The 16,394-nt window shown below is 43.5% G+C and overlaps 2 protein-coding genes and 2 long non-coding RNA genes across 4 annotated transcripts in view; 2 read left to right on the forward strand and 2 right to left on the reverse strand.

Moving 5' to 3' along the window:
• The window catches only part of SAXO1 (stabilizer of axonemal microtubules 1), a 31,351-nt gene extending 23,043 nt beyond the window's left edge, over positions 1-8,308 (reverse strand). The window contains exon 1 of the mRNA XM_079959571.1: positions 7,955-8,308. Coding sequence (XP_079815697.1) covers positions 7,955-8,016 — 62 coding nt within the window. The 5' untranslated portion in view covers positions 8,017-8,308. The remainder of the gene's footprint in view (positions 1-7,954) is intronic.
• On the forward strand, positions 1-14,773 carry LOC307206596. Its single transcript, XR_013834399.1, has 2 exons — positions 1-105; positions 14,258-14,773. It is a non-coding gene; the product is annotated as an uncharacterized lncRNA (long non-coding RNA).
• Positions 3,014-3,682, forward strand: LOC307206616. Its single transcript, XR_013834420.1, has 2 exons — positions 3,014-3,377; positions 3,482-3,682. It is a non-coding gene; the product is annotated as an uncharacterized lncRNA (long non-coding RNA).
• HAUS6 (HAUS augmin like complex subunit 6) overlaps positions 10,113-16,394 on the reverse strand; it is a 20,162-nt gene continuing 13,880 nt past the window's right edge. Inside the window, exons 14-17 of the mRNA XM_079959269.1 lie at positions 16,079-16,261; positions 14,769-14,904; positions 11,938-12,894; positions 10,113-10,896 (exon numbers count right to left, since the gene is read on the reverse strand). Coding sequence (XP_079815395.1) covers positions 10,889-10,896; positions 11,938-12,894; positions 14,769-14,904; positions 16,079-16,261 — 1,284 coding nt within the window. The 3' untranslated portion in view covers positions 10,113-10,888. The remainder of the gene's footprint in view (positions 10,897-11,937; positions 12,895-14,768; positions 14,905-16,078; positions 16,262-16,394) is intronic.

A 16,394-nucleotide genomic window follows, 5' to 3' on the forward strand; every position in this document is an offset into this window, starting at 1 on the left:
CACAAGGAATGCTGAGGTATTAGCACTCTTGCTACTGAAAGGGCAGTACTTCAACCCCAGCAACAGCTGTGCCTCCATAGCTCATCCGGTGGGAAAACAGCACTGGTAAGTTGACTGCAGCAATGTCCGTATGAATTCCAACCACTGTGGTTGGCCTTCTAGGTTGGATCCTAGGCTGAGGCTGCAATCTCAACACAAAGTACCTGGGAGTAAGTTCTGTGGAATTCAACAGGATTAAAGTTTGCGTAGACACGGTGAGGACTGCATGGTTCATTGCTAATAAGTCCCACTGATTTCAATGGGTCTGCTCTGAATGTGGCTAAGTCTGGATTCAACCCACTGATGAAAAGCTCTGGGGTTTGCTCTACAGAGCTCAGTGCAGCCAAGATGCCCCCCCCCCATTGTGGTTTGGCTCGGCAATATATGGTTTCCAACATCGCAATAGATCACCAGCTAAACATCGCAATATACCGATATATCACAATGTCTGAAATAAGGATCGAGCTATGTAAGGGCACTGGCTGGCTTCATGGTTTTTCCTTTATTGTGATTTTTGCACAGCACACACATCATGATTTGCAATATATTTCCAGGTGAAAAAATTATGAAACCAGTATCACAATACGGACTTCAAAGCGATTTTGGATAATATATCAATATATTGCACAGCCCTATTTGGGGAAGGCAAACATGAGAAATAATTGCCAGGGAGAGGTTGCTCCTTTCACAACAGAAGTTGCTCAGGAGCAGCAAAGTTTAAGGGGATAAGTCTGAGTCACAAGTGACTTACAACCAAGTAAAAACTGCAATAATAAAACTGTTTGAACCCATTTAAAACAGGCTAACCAATACAATATCATGGGAGCTATTCCCCAAATGCTGAGGAGACAAAAAACGCCTTTGTCTGGCATCAAACAGATGACAAGATTGGCTCACCACACAGCAGAGTGTGGAGTCCTGTTGCCACTCTCTGGACCTCCCTTGGAGAAGGTACACAGGGAAGGGAGATGATCTCAGGCTCCAGGCAGGTTCATATGGGGGCAAGATACAGTGGTACCTCAGTTGTCGAACATAATCCATTCCGGAAGACCGTTTGACTTCCGAAACGTTCAACAACTGAGGTGCAAAGGGCGATCAGCAAAGTCAATGGAGAAAAAAATGAAAAAACGCAGCGGATGCTGTTCAACTTCTGAGGCACGTTTGAAAACGGAAGCAATTACGTCCGGGTTTTCAGCATTTGGCTTCCGAGACGCTCAAAAACTGAGGTACCACTGTATTTCGAAACTAGCAGCAGGAAGGGAGAGCACATTTGCAGGGACTAATTATTTGACTGAGTAAAGACCTAATACTTCCCCCACCTATTCTCTCCCTAACCTCACATTCCATAGAATCATAGAATTGTGGTGTATCTGAAGAAGTGTGCATGCACATGGAAGCTCATACCAATAATAAACTTGGTCTCTAAGGTGCTACTGGACAGAATTTTTTTATTTTGTATAGAATTGTGGTGTTTGCCTAATAATAATAATAATAAATCCTAGTTGGGAATGAAGGTGGGCATTCAGTTATCAGCACCTTCAAATGTAAAGTACCTCTCTCTCTTTTTCTGCTACATGCTTCCCAAAAGCATAGAGCAGGTTGAAAGAACGCAGAGCAAAGGCAAGTGAATAGAAGCAAAAGCACTCACAGCGAACAGCAATCTCCACATTCTGGCATTCTAAGGTCTATGTTGCCACCCTGTGGAATTCAGAGGGAAAAAGATGCCGAGGAGAACCTTGTTGAAAGCGACAGAGAACTTCCGCAGGAACAAGACCACCGATTAGTGGCCCTGACTATGCCCTGCCCTCCTCTCCTCTTAGCAGTGGGGGATAAAGGGCATCCAAGAAGCTTACTAGACTACAATATGGCGGCATCATCTTGAACCACTCCCAGTGCAAATGCCCAGCTCCATCTTGGTGCTACTTGGCTGCTGTTGCTACAACAATAATCTGAGGAAACAGCAAGGTTGAGCCTCAAGAGTGGCATATTTTGAACCAATCTGTCCAAAATTTGCTACCCATAAATTTCGCCCCAATTCTCTGGCTATAGTGGAACATTAAGCCCAACTTTGGATTAGCCCAGATTGGGCAAATATTTTTCTTATTTCCTACGTAATGTTGTAGTGGAGTGGAAAACACAGGAAGCTGCCTTATGCTGAGACATGCCATTGGTCCATCTTTCTCAGTATTGCCTACACCATGGGTAGGCAAACTAAGGCCCAGGGGCCGGATCTGGCCCAATCGCCTTCTAAATCTGGCCCATGGACGGTCCGGGAATCAGCGTGTTTTTACATGAGTAGAATGTGTGCTTTTACAGTGGTACCTCAGGTTACATACGCTTCAGGTTACAGACTCCACTAACCCAGAAATAGTGCTTCAGGTTAAGAACTTTGCTTCAGGATGAGAACAGAAATTGTGCTCCGGCGGCGCAGCAGCAGCAGGAGGCCCCATTAGCTAATGTGGTGCTTCAGGTTAAGAACAGTTTCAGGTTAAGAACAGACCTCCAGAACGAATTAAGTACTTAACCCGAGGTACCACTGTATTTAAAATGCATCTCTAGGTTATTTGTGGGGCATAGGAATTCGTTCATTAATAGTTTTTCAAAATATAGTCCCTCCCCCCCCCCACAAGGTCTGAGGGACAGTGGACCGACCTCCTGCTGAAAAAGTTTGCTGACCCCTGCAGTAGTCTAAGCAGGAGCTAACCAGAGCATGCACCACTCTGGCAAGAAAGTCTGTGGGCAGGCAGCTCTCAGCCGGCGTACCAGGTGGAGCTGGTAGACAGCCACCCTGGACACAGAATTAACCTTCACCTCCATGGACAACCATGAGTCCAAAATGACCCCAAGGCTAGGGTTGCCAAAATAGTTGTCAAGTTTTTGCCCAAAGTTTTAGAGCAAAAGAAAATTGCTGTTTTTTTTATCTTTTTTTAAAGGAAAATTGGCAGAAACAACACTACCGACATGGGTTGGATATGCCTATTTCTGCTGGGGCACTGCTTCTGACCGCTGTATTCTGGGTATGTCCAGGAAATTCCGGGTGTATGGCAAGCCTACCCAAGGCTTCGGGGGCACAGTAACCCCATTCAGGACCAGGGAGTCTCCCACACCTGCCCGCCCCGTCCCCCCAAAACGGTACTTCTGTCTTGTCAGGATTCAACCTCAATCTGCTAGCTGCCATTATCCGATCCCATAGCCCAGAACCTACCAGCGTTGTTGTTAGATACGATTCAGAAAAAAATCAGATGCCAACTGGAGCATCAATGTTGATATTAGGTGCACAACAACTACTCATGGGAAGACTCGTATTCAGATCCAAAAGGTCCTCTTCTGTGGATACAGTAAGTCTTCCTGGCAGAAGAAGTTCCTTCGGTCAGCGAAGGTAAACCTTTGGTTCCAGCCCAAATCACTGTAACCCAGGGATGGGAACCTGTGCTTCTCCCAGATACTGATGCTGAGTTGGAGTTCAACAACTTCAGTCAGCCCAGCTTCAGATAGCCAGGGATGATGGGAGCTGGAGTCCAGTGACATTTGGAGGGCAGCAAGTTCACCACCTCTGCGGTAACCTGTTGAACAGATGCACGCCTGTTTCGCAAACATACAATGGCTTAAGTGTGCCTTCCATTAAAGTCAATATTCAAAATAATGCACCTAGGTGGCTCTGTTCTTCTCCTGCTGCAGTCATTTGAACGGCTTCCGGAGCTTGTATACTCAGGTGAAGGCAGCAGGTGTTGAATGCCCTCTTAAAATGTAAATATTTCACACTAGGTACTTTTATCCATGTCTACATATTTTCAACTCGCCGTGAAGGATGAAGGAACGTTACATGCATTTAAAAACTTTGAGAAACTGCTTCCCATGTGTTCAAATCTCTTGGTCAAAGCACAAAGCAAGCCAGCAAAATACACACAGCTCTATTCTTTGGAGCAAAATAATAAATAGCCACCCTGTTGACACACAGGCAGTTGGATCACTCTCCAGCCCTGCAGAGGGTTCTGATGGATATCCCTAGCATGGCTCCACAGCCCAGACTAAATAGCTTCCTGCTGATAGATACAGCATTCCCCTTATGTTATGCCCTGCAACGGGCAAGGTCACAAATAATGATATGTGCTAGGAAACATCAGCAAGCCATCAGGCATATGAAAGGACAAACGAGACAGAAGTTCCACATTGTTATGTCGAGGTGGTTGTAAATTCCTCATTGAAAGAGGCGTTGGATCCAGAGTCTTTAAAGGACGCAATGACTGCACTGTTCCTAAAGTAACATTCTCTGGACCAAGGAGGTGTTAATAACTATATGTCAGATTCAAAAGAAAATCCCTTCCTTGGCAAGGTGTTTGAGTGGGTGGTTGCTCAGCTCATGACTCTCTGCAGACGACACTGATTTACTAGATCCGCTTCAGGTGGGCTTGAGGCCTGGTTGTGGAACGGAAACTGATTTTGTTGCCTTGTGGGATGACCTCTGCTGAGACACAGACAGGGGTGTGTGTGACACACTGTCAGTTTTCTTCAATCCTTTTGACTCCATCAACCATGGTATCCTGCTGAATAGGCTGTCTGGGTTGGAGGGAACACACTGCACTGACTCTGTCCCTTGGGTGCTTCAGTCTTTGCACAAAGTTCTCCTTTGCTGGTTTGGATTGCTAAATTGTTTTAGCAGCTATGGTTTGTGCGTTTTATAGGTGGATTTGTTTGGAGGGGGCGGGTTCGCTGGCCTTTTTGCTGTTGTAAGTTTCCTTGGTTTTGGTATCTTTATGAGGAATTTTGTGTGTGTGTGTGCATGCGCTTTAATATCCAAAGCCACCCAGAGACCTTGGATTGAATAGTACAGAGGGGGTGAGCATTTTGCACAGGGGTTCCATTCCTGGCCCCCATGCACAACAGGAGAGTATGCATAAGCTGCCCCCTCCTCCGGGGCCAAAAGGACCTGTGCATCGGCGGTCACATGTCAACTAAATGCAGGCAAAATGGTTACCACCTGTACATCATCATCATCATAATAATACATGCCAAGTTCACAGAGGTTGTTTCTTAAAAGAGAGAGAGTCTATAGAAGAATGGATGTAGCTAGATCTTACACAGCTTTGCTAGTTTTCGAATTCTGAGTGGATTTGCACCTTTTGCGCAAGTTATGCATCATCCGAATATTCATATTTATCAAGGGCAGAAGTACAGATTGCTTTACCTTTCAAGCCATTTCAGTACTACCAACCACTATCTTAAGAGAATTATTGAGGGCAATAAACTCATCAGAAGACAAGGTTTTCCAGCACTTCAGATTCCCCAAACAGAAGCGTATGGCCATCCTCGCACGTCCTTACAACACATATTACAAACAAAATGGCTTTAAACGACGGGCCGGATGTAGACATGGGAAAGCACCAATACAGGTAAAAAGCAGAAACATTCAGTGCAAAGTGCACTTTGTTGGATCTAAGACATTTCAATTTAAGCATGCTCCTGAAGAACATCGTAAAAACAACCAGCCTTAATCTTTGGTCTCCAGCAACTCTGCCAAACAGTCCAAGCTACTTTACAGCAGAATCACCAGAGACCGAATAGCAAGATTGGTTGTTTAAAATGTACCTCTGAACATACTAATTTGAAACACGTAGAGCCTGCATCTAGCAGCTGCCTTTCCTCTTTTCCTTGCATAGAATGTCTCCATAGATACTCCAAGGACTTCTGAGGGGGCAGAACACCTCTGTATGCTGCGGTCAAAGAGACACACTGCATGATCCCTGTCAGTGAAGGCTAAGTCACTTGGGGTCTGGTTCTGTCTCGACTGTAGCTGTGTCCCCCAAATGCTATACTTTGCTTTTTCATTAAGGGAGCAGGTGGTGCCGTGCTCTAAACAACTAGTTCAGAAGGTCGGCGATTCAAATCCCCACAACGGAGTGAGCTCCCATTGCTCTGTCCCAGCTCCTGCCAACCTAGCAGTTCGAAAGCATACCGGTGCAGATAGATAAATAGGCACCACCATGGCGGGAAGGTAAATGGCATTTCCATGCGCTCTGGTTTCCATCATGGTGTCCCGTTGCGCCAGAAGTGGTTTAGTCCTGCTGGCCACATGTCCCAGGAAGCTGTCTGTGGACAAACGGCGGCTCCCTCGGCCCGAAAGCGAGATGAGCACCGCAATACCATAGTCACCATTGACTGGACTTAGCCATCCATGGGTCCTTTACCTTTTCATTCCTAAGAGGTGGGGAAGTCTGTGGGGTACATCTGTTTACTGACTCATCTAAGTCATTGAGAATCAAGCCTGCTCTGATCTACCCTGGGTTCAGATCCTTGATCACACAAGTGTGGTGGAATGTTAAGAATTCAGATAAATCTGCTAGGAATATGAGAGCTCATCACCACACAAATCCATATATATCTACTACAGCACACTATTGTGAGTCTAGATTCCAACATTTAAAGATACTTCTTAAACAAGTTCCCACTTCTGGGTCTTCCAGTGAGTTATTGTCCTCATCTATAGACTCAATCCCTTGATTCTTTTCTTATTATGGGTTGGAGGAGACTGTCAACACTTAATCCTGTTTCAAGCTGGAAAGGATGGACTGTGCTGAATTGTGTCAAGCAAACAGAGTTTCACACCGCAAATACAAATAATTGTGGAATAACATTATTTTGCTGCTGGCTGTGCTGAAAAACCAGCTTCTCACAGACATCTCTGCATGGCGTCCGTGGCGCTAACCACTGAAATGTAGACACTTTGGAAAAAGACAGCTGAGCAGCCAGTGTATCCATAAATGAGAGATTAAGGCAAACGCGGACCAAATTCAGCACCAGCGCGACTCCTTTTGTAAATATATCTGAAACCACTGTCAGTGCCATGGAAAAACAGCAACAGATGTGGAAGGCTAGGAAAAGTGTTAATGTACCCAAAATAAAGGAGACACAGATGTACTAACAGTGGGCGATGTGTGTGTTTCTGCTCTGTGCCAAATCCACCAAACACATCGAGTTCCCCAGCTGTGAGCCCACACACATTGCTCCAGATGTAGAGATTGAAGCAACCTCTCGCACAAGCAGGAGCATCTAGGTCACGACCCACAGAGGCTCAAAAAAACTGTCACCCAATGTCAGTATGCTGACTTTATGTGATGTCTGGACTGCATCAGAGGTGTAGAATTAAAAAAGGAGTACTGCAAGGTTGAAATCAATGTCTGGGCAGCCATGAAAACACATGGGCTTAGAGCCAGTGATATCAGAAAGTTGCCATGGGACCTCATCGTTAGAAGTTTTCCTCTGCAATCACAAAACCTGAGGTTCCGGGTGATCAAGCTGCACTACTGGTTTATACACGTACTGTCCTAATGCATATCCAGAAAACATATAGAGATGGTTACCACTGCAGGAAAGTATAGCTGATGCAGTTCAGAAAAGCCCTACTAGACGACCAACAGCTGTCCTAAGCAAGGCGGTTTATGGATGCAAGTCAATTCACATAGGAACAAAATGAGCAAAACCAAGACCTGATTTGTTTTGCAATGCAAATTCACACCAAGCAGAAGAAACTACGGATTGCAAAGAATGACCACCCAGATCCCTACCAGCAACACTTCCCCCAAAACTTCTAGGTCAGGCCAGCTACTACCAGCCACCCAGTAGGGCTGGGCAATAGCTGGTTTTAAACATCACAATATATCACCAGCTAAACATAATGATATACTGATATATCACACTGTCTGAAATAAGGATGGAGCTATGTAAAGGCATTAAAAGTCTCGTGGCTGTTCTGAAAATCAACTTGTATACATCCTTGGCCACGGGACCACGGACCACAACACAGCGAGAGATTCTGTCTGTTTGTAACAGCTCTGCAAAAGCGACTTAACCGTGAATGGGGATGAAGGTGTGTATCTTTATCTATGATTGCGCAAGCCAGCACACGGCGTATACATACCCACAGTCGCAAATCTCGCAAATGCATGGTTGGGAGAGACGTGAAACCGCTGGAGAAGCCATGGCTGCTGCAGTCCTGTTTCTTCTGGGGTGCAACCTGTAGGCTAGCTCTTCCTCATCTCACTGCAGCAGGTCACAAAGGAAGAAAGTATTCTGCACATCTCAGCTAGTCAGCTTTCCTAGAGCAGCACAAATTCTCTTTCCCCCTAAACTTGCTGCTGTTCAAGCCTCTACTAATCCAGGCCTGCTCTGCAAAGGACAGGGGACTCATAATATCCTCTTGGGGTGGTCACTTGGAGATCCTTTGTGAAGTCACCAAGGTAGACCTGGATCTTGCAGCAGCAAAACTGCCAAAAGCAGGACTTAGCACAGCCCCCACCACAAAACAGAGGAGGAATTCATAGCTCAATTTATAGCCAGCTCAAGTTGTGGGCAAATCAGAAAGAGCAGGGCTGCTTTAGAGATGCAAGCTAGAGGGCCCCCATTTCAATATTTATAAAAAGGAAAACAAAATTTAGTTAATACAGCTGCAAACATTACTTGACAATACTTTTATTTGAGAACTGTTACCCTTCCATGTGGAGCTTCGCACCAGTCCTTTGAAAACCTTAATGTATCAATGCCAAAGGCACAGTAACAGATGAATATTAAATTGCTATTGTTTTCTTGTTTCTGTTCCTGTGGGCATTTGGGGCATATTTCCTGCAACATTGTCAAAACTACCTGTGAACGTGGAGTGGAGTGGAGCAAAACCCACACGCTGCCCACTAATATTGAAAACAGATCCGTACACATGTTTGATATTAGAACACTTCCTGTAATAAAAATGTTACTCAGACAGGCCACAAGACTTTTTGTATTAGGGAGAATACGTATATCCTGCTTTATAGACCCAAGAGGATCGCAGTGGCTTACAAAATATCCTTAAATCTAGTACAGAGACAGAAATTAAATGGCACTCCACATTGAATCAGGATTACTTGGCCAGCATCCTTGGTGTCATCCTATCAGGTAGCAAGTCCCAACAAAATATTTTGAGGCAAGGGAGTAAGCTGTGCAGCTGAAACATATGAAAGAAGACATCATCCCTTGCTGGCAGTTTCTTTTATAAGGGCTTTTCTACATTAACACACTATATGAAAAAGTAGCAAGTCTGACTTGGGACTCAGCTACACAGCTGCAAATAAAACATTTTAAATGTGTTGTAAAGTGCAATATACAAATGTGACACTAGATGGCGACAGTGAGCTAAGCAAAATTAAAAGTATTTTTCCAAAACGTCTTTTTTAAAAAAAGCATTTTCACAGCATTTTCTATATGTGTGTAGATTCCACCTTGAAGACTTCACTATGACACTATTTGGCTTTTCCAAATGAGAAAATTCTGGCAGGTCCACTTCCCCCGACCTGCATAACCCAAATGCTGCAATATATCATGCAAGAGGGAAAATTACTAAATCCTAGGGGCAAAAGCTACTTCTGTGATCAGAGAGGCTCCTAAGCGCAGTTTTATTCTCTTGTTAATTATGCTGTTTTAAATGTGCATTTGACTTCACTTAGGAATGTGTTGTTTTTAAATGCTTAAGATTTTGCTAACTTTGTGTTAAATATATATTCTGTAGTTGACCTCCTTTATAATATTTTATTTTGAAATCTTTATAATGTTTTAGTTTTCTATTTGACTTCCTTCAGATTGTTTTATTGATGCATTAATATGTTGCAAACCGCTTTGAGATTCTTAAAAATATAAAGCGGTATAGAAATGAAATTAATAGTAATGGTTCATGAAGTATAGAAAATTGCTGCTGGAAAAATACTTTCCCAGCTCAGAAGCCACAGTAGTCACATGAACAGACCATCCGCCATAAAGCTGGAGGGAGGTTTAGGAGGAATTCAATGTGGCGCCAAGATGACTATTCCACCAGCGCAAGCATTTTGGACCACTCAGAACCAATGGGGGGGGGGTTGAAGATGTTTGGAAAGACCTGTTGTGCTAGCAGAAGGCCTTACCTGGGCTTTCGCTGGCAGGGCCCATTAGTTGAATCCAGCCTAAAATAAGTGAACAGGCATAAAACACAAGTTGGGCCTCTTATATAGCGTTGAATAAATTTACTTCATTCTTCAGAAGAGCTGAGGGAGGGAAACCCTTAAATCAGAAGATTTTATTGAGAGAAATTTATTATGCTTTTTGAAAAGTGAAACTTTTATTTCATTTTAATAAATATTTTAAGACAAGTGAACGTTTTAAGACAATACATTAGTTACTAGAATTCAGTTCATTGTCTACATGACCAAGCTATGTCTGGGCAAATATGTTCTAACAAAGCAAGCTCTCTGTTTTTTAGATTAGTTCTTAAATACACAGCACATAACCTATTTTAGGGGGAGCATCTTGCAACAGCAAATATTAAGAGAAAACACAGAAGAGAAAGTTGAAAACATCTGCTTAATGAAGACTATTCTTAAACCTCTGTATTCACACACAGGAGGAAAAGTTGACATAAGAATGGGCAATTGGTTTAGCCAATTATTTACAAGAGCATTTCATTAATAACATGTGCTGAAAAGGGTTAGAGCAAAATGATCTGTCAAAATCTGATTAGAATACAGTTATGATATGTAAAGGTGTACACAGTCTCTTAACACTCCATGCTTGTGAAAGTCTCAAATGGCCTCAATTTTTCAGGATCTCTTAAATCAGTAAAAACAGAAGAGCACCATAATGGGGACTATGCAACAAACTAAGTCAGAGTTTGCATTCCTTAACACCAAAATCTCAATGAATGCATGAGGTTTACAAAAAAAAAATAAAAAAAAATACTTAGGGTAAAAGTGAAATGTTAAAGTTTCTGAAGTTAGTGCATTGTTATAACCAAGGAATGTTTTCATCTTTACAGATCTTTGCAGATGAAGATTCTTTTACATCCAGTTCCATGCTACTTTTCTGAAAAAGAAACACATATACCATTCAAAAACTTTTCAATTATTTTTTTAAAACTTGCCTAGAAATAATAGTCCTTTAGGCATAAAGCCTTCCAAGGATGTACCCTGTTATGTAAGGGGTAGAAATCTACTACAAAGCAACCTCAGTTAAAACTTTTAAAACTTCAAGTAGCAAAAGGATATTTTTATGGTCACTTTGGCTATTAGAATTTAGATAATATTAAGAATAAGATGGTCAAAATTGAGAGAATATGTTTCACATCTAAGGGCAGAAAATGAGAAATCATTTTCCTTGCACAAACGACGCATGCAAGATCTCTGAATACAAGATTGTTTTTAAAATCAGCACGTGGATTTTGTTAAATAAAACTATATCCAGAGAACTTGTTGTGCAAGTGGGAGCAAATGAGAATTAAACGAAGAAATAAAAAACAGACAGCAGACTTTCTTGCTCTAACACAAACTGGTCTGGGAAGTCCCCAAGGTTTAAAAAGCTGTTTGCTACATAGGAAATGGTGGGGCAAAAAAACCCCCAAAACTAGACACTACCTTGGATGTGCAGAATCAGTGGCATATTTCTTTGGCTTCAGTCTCATGTACATAAGTCGTTTCACATAGCTACTTGCTCCCTTGTGTACCTACTATGGCATCCCTTACAGAACTGTGCTAGCAGTTTGCTGGCATTCCTTAGCTTCTGCTCCACTCAGTATTAGAAAGTGTTCCATCACAGCAATCCCATGCCTGCTTCATGTTCACTGGGGCTTGGGAACATAGGAAGCTGCTTTTTATGGAGTCTACATTGACTGCCATCAACTCTTCAGAGTTTCAGACAGCGGATGTGGACCCCCCTAACTGTGGATGATTAGGGAGAAAACCTGCCCCTTCTACGCACAAAGCAGATGCTCTAACCACTGAGCAACTCTGCTTCCCCTGTAGGCAAACAAGAGGACTGTGAATCATACCCTGAAAACAGAGAAATGCCAACCCACCCCAACACGGCAATAAAACGCATTTTCATCTGCAAGATCCAATAGGTACTAACCGTTTAACAGGTCTCCCCTATCCTGTGAGCCTGACTGCTCTCTCTGTGGCGTTGAAGGAAGCGAACCCAGGGGGGAGAGAAGGATCTTTCTTTCAAGAAGAGTCGTGTGCAATGGTTTCCTGGCAAGTTCTGCATCTGATGCATATGGTTTCCCCAAAGGGGTAAGAACATTGCAAGCTTCTAGGCTCGCCGGAGAGAGACTAAACTCAGACCTGCACCTTGGGATTTGCTTTTTAGAAGGCAGCGAGTTTTCGAGCGCAGACTTTTTCAACGTTTCCAAGCGCCTTCGAATAGATTGCAAATCCAGTTTGCTCGCACTTCCTGCCACGCAGTCCGGCAAAGTGTTGCTGTCTTCTCTTACTTCATCCAGTTCAAAATCTTTACAACTATTATTAAGGCTTAAGAGTGCCCCTTCCTCTGGAAGGGTTTCTTGAAGTATACCCAGTTGGATAACTTCCTGGCTATCAGAGCAGCTTTCTATCGGAAGACCATCCCATGACACAGTTGTACTCATAGAAGAATTCTGGCTCACATAAGGAGGCAAAGTCTCTGCCGCAATGCCATTCCATGGACCATCCTCCAGCTCACTTGCACGTTCAGTCTTGAGGCCAGGTTCTGGACTTTTTGTTTCACATTTGCCTGGAACAGCGCATGTTAACCCTTGCTTCCAAAACATCTCACGCACTGTCCCAGCAGCTGCTTGACAGGTCAGCAATTCGCTACAACCAGTAACCACCTGCTGGAAACAAAATGGAGACCGCGCATGCAGAAAAGGAGATTCTGCTGTATCAGACATGCATGAAGACATAAAGCATGCCATACTTGAATCTACTTGGTTTCGAGACGCAGGGACTCGGTCCTCCGGCATATCTTTTATTGCTTCGGTATGATTCCTTTCCACACTTGAGGCTTCTTCATCCTGGATAGCTTTTTTCCAAGAGCTTCTAATTTCAGCAACTAAAATTCAATCAAGAATAAGTGAAATGTAGCACTGCACTGGAAACCATACTCCTATCCAATGTGTTTCTATTGCACAGTTAGCATGTTACCTTCAAAACTAGCTAGGACAGCTAATATATTTATATTTATATTTATATTTATATTTATATTTATATTTATATTTATATTTATATTTATATTTATATTTATATTTATATTTATAAATAAATATAAATATATTATTTACTTATACCCTGCCCATCTGGCCGGGCCTCCCCAGCCACTCTGGGAGGCTTCCAACAGGATATTAAAAACATGATAAAACATCAAACGCTAAAAGCTTCCCTAAACAGGACTGCCTTCAGATGTCTTCTAAAAGTCAGGTAGTTGTTTACAGTGGTACCTCAGGTTAAGTACTTAATTCGTTCCAGAGGTCCATTCTTAACCTGAAACTGTTCTTAACCTGAAGCACCACTTTAGCTAATGGGGCCTCCTGCTGACGCCGCGCCGCTGGAGCACGATTTCTGTTCTCATCCTGAAGCAAAGTTCTTAACCCGAGGTACTACTTCTGGGTTAGCGGAGTCTGTAACCTGAAGCGTATGTAACCTGAAGCGTCTGTAACCCGAGGTACCACTGTATTTCCTTGACATTTGATGGGAGGGCGTTCCACAGGGCGGGCGCCACTACCGAGAAGGCTCTCTGCCTGGTTCCCTGTAACCTCACTTTTCACAGGGAGAGAACCGCCAGAAGGCCCTTGGTGCTGGACCTCAGTGGCCAAGCTGAACGATGGGGGTGGAGACGCTCCTTCCGGGATACTGGGCCCAGGCCGTTTGGATTCCCTCGCTTCCTTCCACATGCAATGTCATCAGTTACTTAAGTATAAGGTCCTTAGAAGAATGGTGGATATAATGTCAAAGTTCAGGGAAGAAAAATATTTGTACTGCCAGACTGTGACTGATCTGCGTTTAAAAATCAGGTTCTGTATGAGCCGAACAGATTTTCTTAGCTTGAACTGCTCTGCTAGTCATGGGAACAGCAAGACAATAGGCTGAAGCATCAACCTCTGATCAGTGAAAAGGCTTCCTCCTCCAGGCGTATTTCACCAGGCATCGCCCACAGAATGGAAATGCCTGTTTTGTTGCCATAAGGAAAAGAAACTTACTCTTCATAAACAAAAAAATGGATTCTCAGGGAAGGTAATACCATAGTCTGTGCGTGTCTTGTACAACAAAAGGATTAGGCTGCAGAAGAGTAAAGTTAAAAGTTGGAAAGAATCACCCCCCCTTTGGGAACTATTAGCATTTTTCCTAATCCGGCTCGTAACTGAACTCTGACCAACCATTGTTCTCCTCCTTTCCCACATGTAATTACAATTTGGCAGGTTATTCATACAGGCCAACATAGAGGACATCACACTTTCCCCCAAGAACAGCTGGAGTGACGAGAGGGAACAATTTACTGGCCTCTCAATGAGTCAGCCAGCACCAAAAAGGGAGCCTCCTAGTCCAGGGAGCCAACCAGGACAATTTCTGCTTCCTTCTTCCTGACCCTTTAAAGAAAAATGGACAGAGGCAGAAAGGATAAGGATGTATCTGCAAGAACCTGTGTGTCGAAAGGTATCAGCTGCCATTGCCTTCAACACTTGAGTCCTAGAGGAAAACGTTGCCATCTAGCACAGAAGCATCACTGACTGCCCAAAATATTGAACGATTTCTCTGATGCCTTTAATTGTGGTGTCTATTCTACCTGTTCAAGAGAGAACGCGACTTCTTGTAAAATTCCTGCATCAGACAAAGGAATTACATTCCCTCAAAACCTTAACTTTGTACCAACTGGCATTGCAGAATCCTCTGCCAAAGGTAATTAAAGGGTGGAATATTAGAGATACTCACTCAGATTTTCTGGGGTCCGTGGAATCTGTTTCTTTGTTAAGAAGGGATCCGAGATTAAGGTGCTAAACAGGTCCTCCAAATCCTGTCCTCCTCCTCGAGTGCTCTGGGGAGAATTAGACACTACTACATCTGCCATCTGCAAAAAAATACACACACAAAAAAAAACATACAAGTAACACAGGTTTCCACAGGACCGGGTTCTACTCATGGGACTCTGAATCCAGCTTTGACAAACTATGGGACTATTAACATTGAGCTTTAGAGCAGCATTAGTAAAACTTTGACAGAAAAACTAGTTCATTAGACACCTGCCAATGAAACAGCTTTTAAAGCAGCTGCTCAATACACACACAAAAAAATACACACCAAAAAAAACATACAAGTAACACAGGTTTCCACAGGACCGGGTTCTACTCATGGGACTCTGAATCCAGCGTTGACAAACTATGGGACTATTAACATTGAGCTTTAGAGCAGCATTAGTAAAACTTTGAAAGAAAAACTAGTTCATTAGACACCTGCCAATGAAACAGCTGTTAAAGCAGCTGCTCAAGATGCAAGCAGATTTCCCAACTCTTTCCTAGGTGTCAAGAGACTAGGCTGAGGTCTGCACCTCTGATGAGGAATGGTGGGAGCCTCCCCCTCCTCTGACCAGGATCCTGAAGCTGCCCAGGAGCAGTAGAGCAGTATAGATTTGAAACAGTGGTTTGCAGAGGGGCATAGTTGGGAAGAACTGGGAGGGTGAACAGTAAAGTGAAGAAGAACTGGGAGAGAGAGAGAGAGAGAGAGAGAGAGAGTGCTAACAGACTCTCTCTCACACTGGAAAGTGTCCAGCCTATCAGTCCAAGGTCACGCAGAGCAGATAAGGTGGCTACACAAAAAGCACGGTGGTTGCAAGATGGAAGTGATGGGACTGGGGGGGGCAGGGAAATGGGTGGAAACCTTAATTGGGAACACCTTTCCTCCGAGATGTTCTTGAGCTGTGATCATTAAAATCTCTTTAAATGGTTAAGAGACTGCTTTTGCTTTGTTCTGCTTATCCACGGCCAAAGGGAAGAAGGAAGTCCCTCCCCCACCTCAGACCTTCCAATACTGAATCCAGCTAAGCCAGGCATAGGCAAACTCTGGCCCTCCAGGTGTTTGGAACTACAATTCCCATCATCCCTGACCACTGGTCCTGTTAGCTAGGGATGATGGGAATGGTAGTCCCAAACATCTGGAGGGCCGGAGTTTGCCTATGGCGGAACTAAGCAGAGCTGCTTGCCTTGTGGCAATTTTCTGGCTGAATCACATTCAAGGACATCTCTCACCTGTTCCGCCAGTTGCTCTTGTGCCTTCTTCAGAGGATCTTCTCGTTTAACGGAAGATGGCGTTTTGAATGTATCAGCTTGTTTTTTCTTTGCTGTTTTTGCAGGTCTTGAACTTCTTCCTTTATATCTTAAGAGTTGATAACTAGAGTGATCTGCTGCCTTGGGTGTTTCAGTAACCGATCCCTGAAATGATGCAATTATTTGCACAAATGCTCAAGGACCGGTTTTAGATGCAGACTGTCGTTCTTGACAACATAACCACCATGGCAGATTTAACTGCAACAGACAATGCTGCAGTTTCCCAAATTATATGGAT

This window comes from Podarcis cretensis (genome assembly GCF_951804945.1).
Source record: "Podarcis cretensis genome assembly, chromosome: 17".
In the NCBI taxonomy this organism is placed as follows: domain Eukaryota; kingdom Metazoa; phylum Chordata; class Lepidosauria; order Squamata; family Lacertidae; genus Podarcis; species Podarcis cretensis.